At 44.2% G+C, this 19,163-nt stretch overlaps 1 protein-coding gene across 5 annotated transcripts in view; it reads right to left on the bottom strand.

Annotated features, from left to right (window-relative positions):
• Nucleotides 1-952: 952 nt before the first annotated feature.
• LOC119951276 (TRAF-type zinc finger domain-containing protein 1-like) overlaps nucleotides 953-19,163 on the bottom strand; it is a 64,078-nt gene continuing 45,867 nt past the window's right edge. For 3 of the 5 annotated variants that reach the window (XM_038774674.1, XM_038774444.1, XM_038774357.1), the window contains 6 exons: nucleotides 17,202-17,272; nucleotides 13,805-14,059; nucleotides 10,961-11,087; nucleotides 9,880-10,207; nucleotides 6,560-6,635; nucleotides 953-4,415 (listed from right to left, as the gene is read on the bottom strand). In XM_038774674.1, coding sequence (XP_038630602.1) covers nucleotides 4,365-4,415; nucleotides 6,560-6,635; nucleotides 9,880-10,207; nucleotides 10,961-11,087; nucleotides 13,805-14,059; nucleotides 17,202-17,272 — 908 coding nt within the window. In that variant the 3' untranslated portion in view covers nucleotides 953-4,364. The remainder of the gene's footprint in view (nucleotides 4,416-6,559; nucleotides 6,636-9,879; nucleotides 10,208-10,960; nucleotides 11,088-13,804; nucleotides 14,060-17,201; nucleotides 17,273-19,163) is intronic. The other 2 variants (XM_038774594.1, XM_038774524.1) reach the window with 2 other exon arrangements.

Genomic DNA, 19,163 nt, shown 5'->3' with positions numbered 1-19,163 from the left:
GAGGTGCATGGAGAGTGGATGGGCAGGCACTCTTTCCCAGGGTAGAGGGGTCAGTCACCAGGGGGCATAGGTTTACGGTTAGAGGAGATGTGCGTGGCAGGTTTTTTTTTTACACATAGGATGGTGATTGCCAGAGGTGGTTGTGGAAGCAGATACATTAACAGCATTCAAAAGGCATCTCGACATGGATAGGGCACTAGGAAGTGTTGAGGGTTTTGGCAACGGTTGGTATCATGACCAGTACAGGCTTGGAGGGCTGAAGAGCCTGCTCCTATGCTGTATTGTTTTTTGACAATTGAATAGTTTATACAGTAGTCTCGCAATATACAGCAGGGGGGCTTATGGACCCCAACTGTCAGCTTCCCTCTCCGGATCAAAGTGACCCAGCCGCTGAAGTTGACACTGCCGGCTGATTGGAGGGAGATTGTGAGAGAGGAGCAGCTCACACAGCGTCCGGAAGTGGATAGTGCAGAGCTACAGCTGCCTCAACCCTGCACAGCAGACAGGTTCTTTAAACCGGTGGCGGTCAGAACATATTTTTGAAAGGCAATCCTTTCCTCCAGTTTGGTGAAACCCACCAGAGTTCCTGGTAAGTTTCTGTGGGTTTCCCTCTGGAATAACTCCTCATTCTGTGGCAATCAGAGAGCTTGTTTTAATTAGATCCACGATGGGGGTTTTAAATTTATTTAAAAATCTATGCATGTGCTTCCCATTGTGAGTCTACGGGGGTCTGACCTCTCCCCCCCACTCCCCGTAGACTCACAATGGGAAGCGCATGCATAAATTTTTTAATAAATTTAAAACCCCCATCGTGGATATCCACAGCTCGGATGCAACGCAGGTGGCTGTCTTGGACCCCAACACCCGCGTTATAACGGGGGACTACTGTAATCAGGTTAGATGCAGATCATAATTATATAGCTCATCATTCACTCAAATTTCACAAAAGAAATGTCTGTAACCACTTGACCTTTATTTATATTGAAAATCAATACATTTTACACGTTACAGAAGAAGTCATTAAAATCTTGGTGACTGACAATTGGATAACTGTGCTGGTGATTAAAAGAAACCACATTGTATGAGCAGAATAGTTCAGCTATTTAAAGGATATAGTCACCAAATTCAGTCCACACACCGAGTGGAATGGTTATCCCATGGAGACAGTATAATGGACACTGAAGAATATGAACTGGGAAGAGGTGTAAATATAGGATTAAAAGGGTTTAGCCAATGACAAAGTTGTGTTTACTTTGAAACTACTAAAATTTTGTTTATGGCTAACAAATTGCAGGGGTTCATTCTTATTCATTCCACAGGTATTGATTCTACTAGATTAAGCCTTTGTTTACTCTTTCCACACATTTCCTTCATAAAATATTCAGGAAATCATTACTTTACTGGAGAGGGTGACATTAAAGTAACAAAACTAATAAGGTTCCTCTTGATCCCCTCCCAATTAAGCAAAAAATATTTACACGTTGCTTTGGTGACAGGGTTGCTCACAGTTGCAAAGCCCTCCATTCTTCCAGGAACTGACTGGCTGTGTGATTCTACTCTGAGGGGAAGAGGAAATGCTGGAGGGGGGTTGAGGGAAATAAAAAATGATCCCAACAGATGTGGTTAGATAACAAATCTGTCCATGTAAAAGGAGGTTTTCATGATGTAAAAGCAGTGGTTTCCTCATGAGCTGCTGAGCACAGAAGAGATGATGTTCGGGGATGATTTTCCTCAAAGTTACATTTGCTCGTTTAATTATAGATGCAGAGTACTGGTGTAGTTGGGTTTGCAGTTTGAGACTTAATCCTCAACAGATTAACAGCCCAGTGCCATTCTACCAACAAGCTGGAAAAGGAAGGTGTGCAATGACCACTTGTTCCCTCACCTTGAGGGGAGATCTCAAATATTTCAGTTTCATGATGATTTAATCTAGTTAGCACAAAAAAACCAAATAAAGCAACCATTTTGTTTTAAACTGGTTTCCTCAACCATATGCTGAAGTAGAATTAGTCGCAAACAGTAGCTCTTTGAATTCACCAAGGTCATAAATCTAGTTTGAACAGACAACTCTAAACACGTCTCTTACACTTTAAAATGAGAACAAGTCTACAATGAAGGTGTCTTCAATATGGGCATTTAAAACTACACAAATGGCACGAAAGGCTATTTTACCACTGTGTAAAATATTCTAAAATGTCCTACAACTTTCCAATTGTGGATTCAGTGGCAGGACTGACTGACACCTAACCCACACTGAACAAAAAAAAATGGAGCTTCTGCCTATTGTGACAAGGACATCTCTTCACAAATTAATAAATAGCAATAAAAATATAAGCAAACTCTCCTCCTACAGAAGCAGCAAAATGCTTACCAGTTGATCCAGCAGAGAGGCATCCATCTTTTTTAAAACTTAAAAAGTGGTTAATTGAATAATTGTATCTAATACATTAAACGGTTGCACAAAAGACAGACATCAAACCCAAGAACAACAATTCTACAGTGCAAGCCACAAATGTAACCTTTAATTTTAATAAATTTAGAGTACCCAATTTTTCTTCCCAATTAAGGGACAATTTTGCGTGGTCAATCCACCTACCCTGCACGTCTTTGGGTTGTGGGGGTGAGAATGTGTAAACTCCACCCGTCAGTGACCCGGGGCCAGGATTGAACCCGGGTCCTCTGCGCCGTGAGGCAGCAGTTCTAACCACTGCACCACCGTGCCGCCCAAATGTAACCTATTATAAACTATTCATTTTTGTTTACAGCCCTCTATAAACTTTCTGAATAAAATTTCTCTTCCCTGTTGGACCACATTTCTCACCAGCAGACAGCCAAGTAGGTAATCCTTTCCCAGCCATGCTGCTCCAAGGCATGGGCCACAAGTAGTTGATTTGGATCTGATGCCTTCGCCTTTCACTGGTACCTTCCCGCTGTTCCCCCCCCACCCCCACGCCTGCAATCACCCATTTCCTCTTCATCTTTCCCACCTCTCCCCAGAGATCTTGAATTTTCACCTTCTCACTTCATTTTCTGAAAACCCCAACACTATAAAGTGTAATTTTCATTGAGTACAATGTTTATCAGTTTTCAAACAAGTTTTCAAACAAAGCAAGAATGATGAAAAGGTCATTAGTTTTACAACTTTTGAACTTCTTTATGCTCCCAATTTCCTCCAGCAACAACAGGTCACAACTCAACAGTCTGAATAACAATTCAAGCTCACCCAATGCTTTTCTAAATTACCTATGTTTCATGAAAAGTGTAAATACATTTCCAATAAACTGCCTCTACGGTTTCTGTATTTAAAAACATTCCCAGAGCAGCAGACTTGATTGCAAAACAACAGTGGTCTTAAAAAAAGACACTTCATCGCAGTCATTAGGACTGGGTCTGCAACTCCTAAAATGCAGATTAAAACTTTTACATGTGCAAAATTCCTCTGAAAGACAAAACTATTTCTTGAATTCTGTACTGACCACAACGTAAGTGTGCGGTTTCTGCATGATGCAATTTAGGCATCAGTAAAGCACAATACAGACCTAAGTAAATCAACGCACGAGAGAAAGCAGAGAAGTGAAGCCGATAGCAGGCACCTAAAACAGCAAACAACAGAAAAAGGAGACAGCGATGGAGCACGATACAGACAGAAGCAAATGAGCCCACTGTAAAAAAAAAGGCAAAGCAGCAAGAGAAAAGACCTAGAGAGAAGCGTAGGCAAAAAGGACAGATACCATCATTATCAGCACAGAAATAGTTATGCCATCACCCAAAATGACAAGATATAGAACAGAAAAATCATACATTAGGAACTGGAAAATATTTCAGTCTATAACATCTACACTTATGGTATTTGTATTGGCTAAGTACTACTCTTGTGGTTTGAGCTATGTTACGACTATTGAACCTTAAGTAGCCCTTTTCTATTGTGTGATATTTTGAATTGATTAGATAAAATCATTGAGGCGTTCAAGCTGTGAACTTCCATAGCACATCCCATTATCTCATCCCATTTCCTCTTGAGCTGTATCAAAAATTGAACTTTTCTTCATGTTTCCCCCCAAATTGTCATTCAGCTGAATTAGAAAATATCCCCCAATCTATCTCCAAGTGTGTAGGAAGTCACCAAATTTAAATGTCCGTTGCCATTTTAGTTATGTGGTTGCAGGGACAAAAGGGAGCTCCTGTGAAACATCTGTTTTGTTGTGAGGTTTAAAAGGAGAGTTGAGAGGAAATAAAAACACTACCAGTTAAACCACACTCAAATAATTTTCTTGCATAGAAAATGAAAGGAAGTCCTGAGTTTGAGCACTAAATATAATTTAGGCGTTGGACACCATTGCGATGAGTAGTTGAGTTCCACTTCATCACTCCTCTTCTTTCCCATCATTTTCTGGTCTTTTTTTCGGTATATTCTGCTGAAATAGAAAATAGATACATAATGGAACCCATTAGTCACGTGAAGAGGTACCCATTGTCATTTTCCTGAAAATGCTGCAGTACAGGAATATTGGCCAGCAATGTTTCCTGACATCCATATCAAAGCAGTTATTTTTCACTTGTAAGCTCAGTGAGCATCAGCAAGCTATTCACCAAATGCACTTAACATTTATACATGTGCACATTCCACCAGAATTCACAGGCTAGAGGTCAGGTGCAGGAATCCTGACAGCCACACCCAGTTTTGGATATTAATAACCAAAAAAAGAAACATTTTTGACAAACTTTCATCTCTTTCCTGAAAGCAGCAGAAAGTTGCTCAGTGGCCATTTCTGGGGCAGCACGATAGCAGTGTTTAGGGACCCGGGTTTGATTCCCGGCTTATCTGAACCTGAACAACAAATGACAGATTTGACAGTCTGAAAGATCGAGCTTCTAAACATGGACTTCTTGTTGCCTGCTTTTAAGGATTAAGACCTGTGGAGTGGAACTGAAGGACAATGCTTGCCTGAGAAACGGGAGACCAAAGGAATAGACTTCACACTCTGTATAAATTGACTCACAATCAAAACTAGATTACAGATAGACTAATCGATCCCAATGAGTCAGAGAAATGGTATATCGAAATAGCAATTGAGTAAAGGATTCTGGGCCATAACTTGCTGGGTTCAACAAGATCAAGAATCATGGGGTCAATTAGCAGCTGTTACTTGCTCTACTGTTCGTGACATTGTTGAGCAAAAAAGAACAAATAAGACAACTGCTTTGAAGAACACTGCAAGAAATAAATGGAAAATCAAAGATTTGGTTTGGTAACAGACTTGGATAGGAAAGGTACAAAACATGCAGGGGTGCAACAATTTTCAGGAGACCACAAGCAGTAATCAAGAAACATGCTGAAGAATAATTAACCTCCCTCAATTCTTCAAGAATAGCAGGAAGTCTTACAACACCAGGTTAAAGTCCAACATGTTTGTTTCAAACACCAGCTTTCGGAGCACTGCTCCTTCCTCAGGTGAAGGACAATGCTTGCCTGAGAAACGGGAGACCAAAAGGAATAGACTTCACCTGAGGAAGGAGCAGTGCTCCGAAAGCTAGTGTTTGAAACAAACATGTTGGACTTTAACCTGGTGTTGGAAGACTTCTTACTGTGCTCACCCCAGTCCAACATCATGGCTACGTTCTTCAAGAACATGATCAGCCTTGGTTCAGAGTTGTAGTACAGTTATCCAGAAAAAAATGTCTATGTCCATGAATGTGGAGAATTACAGTTCCTGTCCCAGACAGCTCCAGCACGGAGATGGGGGCAAGAGAGGAAGGGAGAGCAGCCGTCAGTCGCTGTGGTTGTTCACCACATAGAACACTGGTAGGGGTTTGCGTTTGAATCAAAGAGGCCGAGTTCATAAGAGTTAGCTTTAACTAAAAAAGCAGAGATCTCCAGAGTAACCCAAAAGGTTAGTTTGACAATTAGAAGTTACCCAGCTGGAAAAGAGAATAGCTTTGGACTGGCTCCTGGAGAATCGTGTGTCTACTTAAGGGACGAATAAAGTCGAACTGTGGGGACAGATTTTCAATGATTTTCAAAAGTTAAAGGCGAGAAAACCTTTGTTGTTTAGAATAAATGTTGCCTACTGAAATACTGTTTAGTCAGTATTGCTTTTTGTTTGTTACAGTGAAAAAAGTCATAAAATTTGAAATCTTGCTATTGCGATCCTTTCACTCAGACACCGGTAATTTAGAATTTCTTTGAAAAGTTTAAACGGTTTGTATGGTAATTGTTACATTTCCTCAAGTAAGAAAGAGATAGAAATCATGTTCTGCATTTGGCCAATACTAAAATATTCCAGATAAAAAGATCCATGGTCAGCTTCTGGATATGATTTACTCCATCTGATATACCAGTCCTTGATATTCCACATCTTCCAGACATGCTTTGAAATTTGAAGCATGAATATAAAAAGGGAGCAGAAAAAAATCTCCATAATGGGAAAGAAAAAGAAAAAGAAAAGCATTTAGTAGGAAAAGCGCAGAGGAGTAATGATTTTATTTCAATAATTCTTTTTATAGTAACCACCAACTTGATCCCTTTTTTTATCCCGGCAACCGCCAAATGTTTTTTTACCTTTATTCCTGGAACTCTGCTCCTGGAGGTAGGAGGAACTGTATTCCTAGAAATCCTGGATCCTTCTGTTCTCAGACTGAAAAGTAAACAAAGGCTTTAATAGAGACCCCAAGAATGAAAGAGCAGAATTCAGTCCCCCTAAACAGTCATGTGCAACGAAGAACCTCACTCAGCAACAGGGTCAGGGAAGACTGCTATCTTTGGCTGGTTTTCTCATTGAAAGCAAAGATGCGGGATACAAGTAGGATTGGAGTGAGAATGGGATAAAATTGAGAAGTCATGGCCAGATGATAACTTGTGTCTGTGTCTTTGGTATGTTTTGGAACTAGATTTCTAAAAAGTCCTACAACAATCATGTCACAAATTGATTTACAATCTATATTCAAAACTTAGATGAAGAAACCAAGGCAATATGCTCCAATTTGATGATACAAGGCTAGGTGGAAAAGGAAGCTAGGAGTCTGTAAAAGGAGGTTAAGTAAATGGGCAATCAAAGTGGGAGAGGGAGTACAATATGGAATGAGAGGTTACTCACTTTGGTATAACACGTGTATTTTTTTTTTAAATGGACAGGAACTTAAATGTTGGTGTTCAAAGGAATTCAGGTGTCCTTCCACAGAAAGTTAACTTGCAGAATACAGTAAGCAAGCAGGAAGGCAAATGGTAGGTCAGCCTTAGTGTTGCATACAAGAGTAAGGAAATCCAGCTGCAATAATACATGGCTTTGGTGAGACCACAGCTGGAGTAATGTGGTTGGTTTCGGTCTCTGTACAAAAAAAAAGATATCTTTGCCTTAAAGGGAATGCTTAAAGGCTCACTAGGTTGATTTTTGGGAAGAGGGATTGTTCGGAGGCGAGACCGATTAGAATCATCCTATACTCAGAGTGGCACGGTGGTGCAATGGTTAGCACTGCTGCCTCACGGCGCCAAGGACCGAGGTTTGATCACGGCCCCAGGTCACTGTCCGTGTGGAGTTTGCACGTTCTCCCCGTGTCTGCGTGGATCTCACCCCCACAACCCAAAGATATGCAGAGTAGGTGGATTGGCCATGCTAAATTGCCCCTTAATTGGGGTGGGGGGGGGGGAATTTAAAAAGCAAAAAAAAAAACAATAATCCTATACTTCATTATAGCTTTGGTTCAAACATGGACAAAAGAGCGGAACTCCTGAGGTGAGGCAAGAGTGACTGCCCTCAACATGAAGGCGACATTTGACCCTGTACAGCATCAAGGAGCCCTCGTAAAACTGGGGTCAATGGGAATCAGGGGGGGAAACTCTCCACTGTTTAGAGTTAAATCTAGCACAAAGGAAGATGTTTGTAGTTGATGGAGGTCAATCATCTCAGTCCCAGGACATCACTGCAGGAGTTCCTCAGGGAATCCTTGGCCGAAGGCCCAGCCATCTTCAGCTACTTCATCAATGACCTTCCTTCCATCATAAGGTCAGGAGTGAGATGTTCACTGATGATTGCACAATGTTCAGCACCATTCACAATTCATAAGTTACTGAAGCACCCGCTGTTCAAAAACAGCAAGTTGTGGGCTGACAAGTGGCAATTAACATTTGCACCACACAAGTGCTAGGCAATGACCATCTCTAACAAGAATCAAACCATCTCCCTGAACATTCAATGGCTTTACAATCTATGAATCATCCATTATCAATATCCTCTGAGTTGCCATAATAATAACTATCTTTATTGTCAGAAGGAGGTTTACATTAACACTGCAAATAAGTTACTGTGAAAATCCCCTACTTGCCACACTCTGGCGCCTGTTCGGGTACACCGACGGGGAATTCAGAATGTCCAAATTACCCAACAGCACGTTTATCTGGACTTGTGGGAGGAAACCAGAGCAGCTGGAGGAAATCCACACAGACAAGGGGAGAACGTGCAGACTCCGCACAGACAGTCATCCAAGTCGGGAATTGAACCTGGGACCCTGGCGCTGTGTAGCAACAGTGCTAGCCACTGTGCTACCGTGCCACCCTTTGAGCAGAAACTGAACTCGACTAGCCGTATAAATACGGTGGCTAAAAGAGCAAGTCAGAGGCTAGTGATCCGGCAGCAATAATCTTAGCTGCTGACTCCTAAAGTCTCACCATTATTAACAAGGCACAAGTCAAGGCTGATGGCATACTCTCCACTTGCCTGAATGAGTGCAGCTCCAACAGCACTCAAGAAGCTTAACACCATCCAGGACAAAGCAGTCTGCTTGATTAACACTCCTTCCATAACCATTCACTCCCTTCACCACTGAAGCACAATGGCAACAATGTGTACCACCTACAAGATGCACTGCAAGAACTCACCAATGCTCCTTAAACAGCACCTCCCAATCCCATGACTGCTAATACCTCGAAGAACAACTACAAGTTCCCCGCCAAGCCACATACCACCCAGATGTGGAAATATAATTGCCTATCCTTCACTGTCACTGGGTAAAATTCTGGATCTCCCTCCACAACTGCACTGTGGGTGTACCTACACCACATGAACCGCAACGGAGGCAGCTCACCAGCACGGTCTGAAGAGCAACTAGGGATGGGCAATACATGCTAACCTAGCCAATGGTGGCCACATTTTTTCTATTGATTCATGAGATGCAAGCATCTCTGGCAAAACCATAATTTATTACCCATCCCTAATTGACTCTGAAGTGAGTGGCTTGCTAGGCCATTTTAAGAGTCAACCACATTGCCGTGGGTCAGGAGTCAACTATTTTGCCGTGGGTCAGGAGTCACATGAGGGCCAGACCAAGTAAAGGCGGCAGATTTCCTTCCCTAAAGAACATTAGTAAACCAGTTTTTATGACAATCAACAATGGTTTCATGGTCACCATTGGACTTAAGTCCAGATGTTTTTTCAATTCAAATTCCACTATCTGCTGTTGTGAGATTTGAAACCAGGTCCCCAGAGTATTACTCTGGGTCTCTGAATTACTAGTCCAATGACAATAACACTACACCATCACCTCCCTTATACACCCCATAACAGCCTAATCTCCTCGTCACCTGAGCAATTTATGCACATTTTTCAGTGGGGAACTCACTGGGTCAGTGATCTGAAGGAGAAACCCTGGTGTTTAGTACCAGTGACTCATGTACACAATGGGAAATGCACTTAAAACAGCCAACCATCAGGGAAAAGCTCATCATTTTCCTGCCACCCCAGCAACAGGTTTCTACAAGACAGCAAACATCGAGGAAAATGAATCCATTTGTGTGTTACAGATGATTATACTGGGCTTTAAGTGGATGGTATTTAAAAATTATCTACATGCTCATTTACTTGCCCCTAGTGTTCAACACACTATCACCTGGATCTAGCAGCAGGTACATGTGGAAAAGTGGGTTTGGAGCTCTCTGGAAACACGTCTCCAATAGGGCGGGTAGAGCCCCCTGATGGTTCCAGAGGTTTCCGGTTCAGCCGTCTCAGCTCAGATGCTTCTCTGTTGGAAACCTTGACACCTCTCGTATTTGGGACAATGGTCTCTGCATCTTGGCTTGCTAGGGATATTTGGGCACCATTCCCCTGTCTGAATGTTGCTGGGACTCCCGTTGGTCTCATTCGAACTGAAGGTCGAATCGCTGATCTTGGCTGGACAAAATTATCTAGATGAGAAAAATGATTTGGTCTGACATCTCCTGCATTTACAGAACATAAACAAGAAGAGCATTGTAATCGTTAATTTTAAAACAAAGCTGCCCTTTATAAATTCACTAGTCAGGCACAAAGTATTTTAATTAAACACAGAACATGAAGAACTCAACACTGCTACAAAACACAATTTATTCTTTTTATTCTTCTGTTTAAAAGTAAAATGTGGACACCAAACACTCAAAGAAGAAACTCAATGTGTCATTTCCCAGATTCTTTGATGATTCAGTGGTCTGTAGTTAGCTTATCTCAGCTACTGTAGAATGAAGGACATGATTGGCATCAGTGCCCTAGACTGGGGAAGGAGCAAGGAAGTTTTAAAAAAAGTTGAGCATTGTCAAGTCCATATGCTCAGAGCTGGACCACAGTACGATTGAGATATCCGCAAGGTAAAACAGCCCCTGACTCCCACCAGCAAGACACATATGAAGAATTACCAATCTGGTATTGTACGGAAGGATTAGCAACACTTCAAAGAAAAACCTCAGGATGGTTGAATCGTCTCAGAAGAGAGGGCACAGGGGCAATACAACAATAATCACCCACATTTTCTGGCCAATGTAGCGAGTCAGTCATTCTGTGCCTAGGGCTTTTCCATGTTCCTGTCTAGCCAGCAATTAAGGAGTTTTTGTTGACTTTTCTCTCAATCTCTCTTCTCCTTGCCCCAACACCAGTAGGGATGCAGCTTATTTCTAATTAGTAAGCAATGTGGAAAAACTGCCACTGTCACTTGCACTTACCCTGGTGTCTCTGCCGGTGAATGGGAACTTGCGGAAATTCCCTTGTCTCAGTGTTGTTGACTAGGAATGGCCGACTGATATCTTGATCAGGTGGTTTTGCTGTTGGTGGTCGGAAATCACACTGATCCTATGGGGGAGGGGGGGGTAACAAGAGCGCCGGGGGGGGGGGGCCACAAGAGCGCGCAAGGAGGGGGGGTGAGGAGAACCGAGAGCGCGAGAGGAGGGCGGAAAACAGAATACGCGAGGGGGGGGGGGGGGGGGGGGGGACCGAGAGCGCGCAAGGAGGGGGGGGGGGGGGAACCGAGAGAGAGCGGAGGAGGGGAGAAAAACGAGAGACCAGAAAGGGGAGAAAAACGAGAGCAGGGAGAGGGGAGAAACACGAGAGCGCGGGGAGGGGAGAAACACGAGAGCGCGGGGAGGGGAGAAACACGAGAGCGCGGGGAGGGGAGAAACACGAGAGCGCGGGGAGGGGAGAAACACGAGAGCGCGGGGAGGGAGAAACACGAGAGCGCGGGAGGGGAAAACACGAGAGCGAGGTGGAGGGGAGAAACACGAGAGCGCGGGGAGGGGAGAAACACGAGAGCGCGGGGAGGGGAGAAACACGAGAGCGCGGGAGGGGAGAAACCACGAGAGCGCGGGGAGGGGAGAAACACGAGAGCGCGGGGGAGGGGTAAACACGAGAGCGCGGGGATGGGAGAAAACACGAGAGCGCGGGGAGGTGAGAAACACGAGAGCGCGGGGAGGGGAGAAACACGAGAGCGCGGGAGGGGAGAACACGAGAGCGCGGGGAGGGGAGACACACGAGAGCGGCGGGGAGGGGAGAAACACGAGAGCGCGGGTGAGGGGGAGAAAACAAGAGGAGGCCGGGCGGGGGAGGGGAGAAACACGAGAGCGCGGGGAGGGGAGAAACACGAGAGCTCGGGGAGGGGAGAAACACGAGAGCGCGGGGAGGGGAGAACACGAGAGCGCGGGGAGGGGAGAAACACGAGAGCGCGGGGAGGGGAGAAACACGAGAGCGCGGGGAGGGGAGAAACACGAGAGCGCGGGGAGGGGGAGAAACAGGAGAGCGCGGGGAGGGGAGAAACAGGAGAGCGCGGGGAGGGGAGAAACACGAGAGCGCGGGGAGGGGAGAAACACGAGAGCGCGGGAAGGGGAGAAAACCGAGAGCGCGGGGAGGGGAGAAACACGATGAGCGCGGGGGATGGGGAGAAAACACGAGAGCGCGGGGAGGGGAGAAACACGAAGCGCGGGGAGGGGAGAAACACGAGAGCGCGGGGAGGGAGAAACACGAGAGCGGCGGGGAGGGGAGAAAACACGAGAGCCAGCGGGGGAGGGGAGAAACACGAGAGCGCGGGGAGGGGAGAAACACGAGAGCGCGGGGAGGGGAGAAACACGAGAGCGCGGGGAGGGGAGAAACACGAGAGCGCGGGGAGGGGAGAAACACGAGAGCGCGGGGAGGGGAGAAACACGAGAGCGCGGGGAGGGGAGAAACACGAGAGCGCGGGGAGGGGAGAAACACGAGAGCGCGGGGAGGGGAGAAACACGAGAGCGCGGGGAGGGGAGAAACACGAGAGCGCGGGGAGGGGAGAAACACGAGAGCGCGGGGAGGGGAGAAACACGAGAGCGCGGGGAGGGGAGAAACATGAGAGAGTGGGGATGGGAGGAAAACGAGAGTGAGACCGGGAACGGGAAGAAAAACGAGAGGGAGAGATTACAGGGAAGAGATATATATTCATGCTTATGTAAATATATATTTATTTATTTTCAAAGTTATGCTAGGCTGACTACTGTAACTTTGAAATGAAACTATTAGCTGCTTCTAAAAATATTATTTTGTCTTTGCAATGCCGAAATTCAAGCAATAATAGCTGCTAGCTTCAGTTTATGTTTTTGCTGATGAACAAAACCTAATCAGATCAAGGCTGCCTGACATGTACCACAGGTTTGTGGAATAATAAATATAAGCACATTTGTTATCAAGTGTGGAGACTGAGCACAACCTCGGGTGACTGCCACTCAGTGACTGCAAATATTGTAACAGAAGAAAACTCCAAAATGCCTGTGGTTCAAGCCCCCACCCTCGGAAACAATTGGGCTTCTATCCATCACATTCACTTGGGTGGCAGAACATGTCCTACAATTCCACATCCTTTAAAGTTATATGAATTATCATGTAATCTAGTTGGTTTGTACGGAACTGGAGTACTGCTGAAAAAAAATACATTTGGTCGAAACTTTTCTTCTTGTACGCATCAGGACATTTGCATGATTGGGGTCCCCTGATATTGGTTTTCTTGGGATTGTCCCAATGGGAGTGCACAGCAAAAAGCTATGACAAAATGTCCTTTTAAAAATGTCCTTTTACAGCAAAAATCATGTGATCTATTAAACAGCTGAATCAGAACCCAACACATTTTCAGGTATAACATTTGGTGCATGGGAATTAACAAGTCTTTCTTATATTAGGTGCGGCACGGTGGCACAGTGGTTAGCACTGCTTCCTCATAGTGCCAGGGATCCGGGTTCGATTCAGGCCTTAGATGATTGTGTGGAGTTTGCACATTCTCACCGTGTGCGTGGCTTTCTTCCGGGTGCTCCGGTTTCCACCCACAGTCCAAAGATATGCAGGTTATGTGGAATGGCCATGATCAATACACGGGGTTTCGGGGATATGGTGGGAGAGTGGGCATGGTAGAGTTCTCTTTCAGAGGGTCGGTGCAGACTTGATGGGCTGAATGGCCTCCTTCTGCACTGTAGGGTTCTATGGATTATTGACAGAAGAGGGAGGTTTAACCTGTGAACTGCTTTGTTAAATAAAAGACTTTGCGTGTGTGGTTTTCTTACCTGATGATGGTATAACACATCTTCTTCCAATGCTATCCCACAGAACTCGCAGGGGATCATGACATCTCCGTCACTGGAGCTATCAAATGGGCCATATGATGGCAGCGAATAGCCTTCTGAAAATAATTCGGGATTCACCTGGTGACGGTGGGAGAAAAGATCATTTGCCCTGGGAATGGTGACCCTTTGTAGTGGCGGTATAAGTGTGGTACTTTTACTGAATGATGCAAAGGCACTTACTGGGTTACAGCCAGTCTGTAAAAGAGAATCATGAATTAATCCCCACACAAAAAAAGGAGAAAAGATCAAATAGAAAATACTTCCTGTATAAAAGTATCCCATTAATTTATTTGCATACCAGGCACTATAATCTTTAGTTTATTTGTAGACAATGCAACTTCAGAACTGATTTACTAAACATCTACGCCCTCCGACAGAGGCCTACCATGTTGGTTCAGAACTCTTACATCCAGGTAATGCACCCATCCTATTTACCCATGTTCCCAGTCACCCAATTTCAAAATGCCCACTCTGGTTTCAGATGTTGACCTCATTTGCTCATCTACACAATTGATGTTTTTGGAAATACCCATTGCTCCTGCACCCCACATTCAGCTTTGGATTGAATGAAAAAAAAAGTCTATACTAGATGAAAGTCATCATTCTCTCATCATCCAAGAGGTACCTACCAATACAGAAAATCTTCCGCGTTTCAACAACTCCCTTACAATCCTCCATTTTCAAACAACTAATTTATATAACACCTCCAAGGTGACATAACACATCCAAGGTGACACAAAATACATTGCTTGATTGTGCAAAGAGAAGTCGGCACCAGGCCAAAGCAGAATTTAGGAGGGGTGATAAATTGGTCAAATAGATTGGTTTTAAGCAAGATCTTATGAAGAGGGTGGGGAGGCAGAGCGATTATGAAGCCTTGGCAAATTACAGCATGGTTGACAACAGTGGAGCAAAGACAAGGAGGAACACAAGAGACCAGAGGAAGGAAGAAAGTTTGGTAGTTGTAAGACCTTAGCTAAGGAGAACTGAAAACTGAGGGGAGAGATTTAAATCTGAGCCTAACTATCTTAAATTGGCAACAAGAGACCAGGAACCAACATAGATCAGCTAAGGGCAGGGAGTGATGGGTGCATGGGACTCAGCACAATTAAGAGCATGGAAAAGCATAGATGGGAAAAGAGTGGAGGGTGCCCAGTTTATTAGTGTGCAGAATATTAGTGCAGTGGAACTATAGTAGGAGGAAGGCATGGATGAGGGTTTAGCCAGTGGGTAGAGGTACAGTGAAGGTGGAGTGTGATCATTTAATTTATGCAAGTGTTCTTTTTGTGGAGAGGAAATTTAAAGAGGCTTAAATGGTGTGTAACAAGTCTGGTTTAACTTCAGATAATGGTTGGGGACAAAAATGGAAACAGTGGCATGTATAGAGTTTGAGACAAGAGCCATCTACAAGATGCGCTGCAGGAACGCACCAAGTTTCCTCAGCCAGCACATTCCAAATCCATGACCACTACCATCCAGGACAAGAGCAGCAGATGCCACCACCTGGACGTTCCCCTCCAAGTCACTCACCACCCTGACTAGGAAATATATCGCTGTTCCTTCACTGTTGCTGGAGCAACATGCTGGAACTCCCTTCCTAACAGCACCGTGGGTGTGCCTACACCGGTTCAAGGAGGCGATCAGTGGCTTAGTGGGAATGGCATTCAGGACACGGGAGGTGGATCAAATTAACAAGATCAGCTCACCGTAGATTTGAGAAAAATTGAGTGAGAGAAAGACTGAATTGTGGGGAATGCTTGGGTTGGAGGGGGTGGGGTGGGGAAGAGAGAGAGAGAGAGAAAGGTTTGTGCGGTTCAAGTTGAAATTACATTTGAAGTAGAAGTACCTGCAAGAAAGAGTTAATTTTATTTTTTAAATGAATGGTGCGTATCACAAACTGTTTTATTACCTTTAGCCTCAAGATTAAAAAATGTTAGTATTCAATGTAAAATAATTAATAATTGGCCAAACATTACAAAATTAAACACTTGAAACTTGTATCCCAATTTGGTTACAGCCATGTGGCTTTGAGTTTACAGCACAGAAACAAGGCCATTCAGCCTAAATGGTCTAAACCGTTTTTGTGCTCCATCTGAACCTTCTTCGATCCATCTTCCTCGGTACCTAACAGCATTCTGCTCATCTAGCTTCCCCTTAAATGCATCTAGGTTATTTGGCTCAACTACACTTTTGTGGTAGCATGTTCCACATTCTTGGGCAAAGAGATTTCTCCTACACTTTTTTTTAATTCTTCCACAGGATGTGAGTGTTGCTGGCATTTGTTGCCCATCCTTAAATACACTTGAAGTGAGTGGCTTGCTGGGGTTATTTTAGATGGCAGTTAAGGGCGAACCACATTGAATTTCCTATTAATTAGTATGTATATATCAAATATGTTTATATAAGACTTTGAATCCCTTACGAGCAATGTTCTCTTAAGCTGTGCAGCAACTGGGAAGTTCCTAAGCTTATGGGCAGCACGGTAGCACAGTGGTTAGCTCTGTTGCTTCACAGCACAAGGGTCCCAAGTTTGATTCCGGCTTCGATCACTGTCTGTGCGGAGTCTGCACGTTCTCCCCTGGTCTGTCTGGGTTTCCTCCGGATGCTCCGGTTTCCTCGCACAAGTCCCAAAAGACATTCTGAATTATCCCTCTGTTCCCGAACAGGCACCGGAGTGTGGCAACTAGGGGATTTTCACAGTAACTTCATTGCAATGTTAAAGTAAGTCTACTTGTGACAATAAAGATGATTATTAGTTACAAAACTGAGCACACCAGCTCTATTAAGTTACCACACATTATGCAGCTGTGCAAATAATGTGAAGGTCCTATGCACATAAATGAATAGGTTGCATGGGGATTTTGTTTACAAGTGAAAATATTTTATTTATCTACCTTCTATCATATTTTCAAGGTGATTGCAGCATTATTTGACACTTTTAATCGGGGTGCAAATACGGACAGGATCTCAACAGAGAAAGTAGTAATGCATATCCTTCTTTCAATTGTCTAAGCATGTGTTATTTCTTTGATTATCCCTCGGTTTTGAGACAGAATATCAGTGCCAGTTGATCAGAATTTGAAACCAGACATTTTGGGTTGATACTTGCTCCACGTCTCTTAACTCAGCAAAATTGCCTCAATTTCAAACAGCATTTATCTCAGATAATTGACACTTTGCCCACCTCGCACTATTTCTGTCCTTTGGGTGATCACTTATGCTGCCATCACAAGCCTGGGGGGGGGGGGGGGGGGGGGGGGAAGAGTGCTGACAGAACCACTGATATCAAAATTAGCCATGGTAATTATTGAACCAGTCCTAATTGGTTGAAACATACCTGGTGAAGAATTAATTCCTGTTCAGGGAAAAGTTCTTCACAGAACTCACAAGGCAACATTGTGACATCATCTGAAAGTGAAGGAAAGAGTTATCAACAGAAATTTTAATAATCTTTGGTGGGGGGGTGCCTTATGGCACAGCATCTCATCATAATTCATCTATTCCTATGTTATTCAGGTTTAAACAGAGGCTGGCAGAGGAAACACTATTTTTTCTATCTAATGCCCGAGTTCCACTCAGTCCCTGTGAATCCAAATCCACTGTGCAATGCTGCTGTCATTCCTGCTTTTTTTCCATATACCTAGTGTAAGAGTTGACCCTAGTTATTTTTTTTCCAGGTATAGATAGAGATAGAGAAATACAGCACAGAACAGGCCCTTCGGCCCACGATGTTGCGCCGAACTTTTGTCCTAGGTTAATCATAGAATTTTGGACAATTTTTCATGGCCAATCCACCCAACCTGCACATCTTTGGACTGTGGGAGGAAACCGGAGTACCTGGAGGAAACCCACGCAGTCACGGGGAGGATGTGCAGACTCCACACAGACAGTGACCCAAGTCGAAATCGAACTTGGGACCCTGGAGCTGTGAAGCAATTGTGCTATCCACAATGCTACCGTGCTGCCCTTAAGAAGTTAACCTACACTCCATTATTCTACCCTAATCCAAGTACCTATCAAATAGCCGCTTGAAGGTCCCTAACTTTTCCGACTCAACTACTACCACAGGCAGTGCATTCCATGCCCCCACTACTCTCTGGGTAAAGAACCTACCTCTGATCATCTTATAAACCTCTATCAAGTCGCCCCTCATCCTTCTCCGTTCTAATGAGAAAAGGCCTAGCACCCTCAACCTTTCCTCGTATGACCTACTCTCCATTCCAGGCAACATCCTGGTAAATCTCCTTTGCACCTTTTCCAAAGCTTCCACATCCTTCCTAAAATGAGGTGACCAGAACTGCACACAGTACTCCAAATGTGGCCTGACCAAGGTTTTGTACAGCTGCATCATCACCTCACGGCTCTTAAATTCAATCCCTCTGCTAATGAACGCTAGCACACCATAGGCCTTCTTCACAGCTCTATCCACTTGAGTGGCAACTTTCAAAGAACTATGAACATAGACCCCAAGATCTCTCTGCTCCTCCACATTGCCAAGAACCCTACCATTAACCCTGTATTCCGCATTCATATTTGTCCTTCCAAAATGGACAACCTCACACTTGTCAGGGTTAAACTCCATCTGCCACTTCTCAGCCCAGCTCTGCATTCTATCTATGTCTCTTTGAAGCCGACAACAGCTGTGTTGTGCTTACCAATAGGAAGTTGATTAATTAAAAGATCTGCATAGGAACCAAATCCCTGCACCAGTTTAATGACAATTTCCCAGCTGACCAACAAGATTAACGTATACAACATATTCTTTCTCAAAGGCATTTCGAGTACATGGTTTAATTTATTTATTTATTTATTTATAAATAAAGCTTTTGAAGAATCTAGGGAAAGTAGGAACAACCTCAAATGGGGAGTTAGGAGAGCTAAAAGAGGCCATTAAATATCATTGGCAAGCAGGGTCAAGGAAAATCCCAAGGCCTTTTTATACATGTATAAGGAGCAAGAGTAGCTTGGGAAAGAGTAGGCCCACTAAAGGACAAAGGAGAGAAGTTATGTGTGGAGTCAGAGGAAATGGTTAAGATCCTTTTTTTTTTAAATTTAGTGTACCCAATTAATATTTTCCAATTAAGGGGCAATTTAGCGTGTTCAATCCACCTACCCTGCACATCTTTGGATTGTGGGGGTGAAACCCACGCAAACACGGGGAGAATGTGCAAACTCCACACGGACAGTGACCCAGAGCCGGGATCGAACCTGGGACCTCAGCGCCGTGAGACTGCAGTGCTAACCCACTGAGCCACCATGTTGCCCATGGTTAAGATCCTTAATGAGTACTTTGCATCAG

The sequence above is a fragment of the Scyliorhinus canicula genome, chromosome 1 (assembly GCF_902713615.1).
Source record: "Scyliorhinus canicula chromosome 1, sScyCan1.1, whole genome shotgun sequence".
Taxonomy (NCBI): Eukaryota; Metazoa; Chordata; class Chondrichthyes; order Carcharhiniformes; family Scyliorhinidae; genus Scyliorhinus; species Scyliorhinus canicula.
This window is presented reverse-complemented; position numbering and strand designations above follow the sequence as displayed.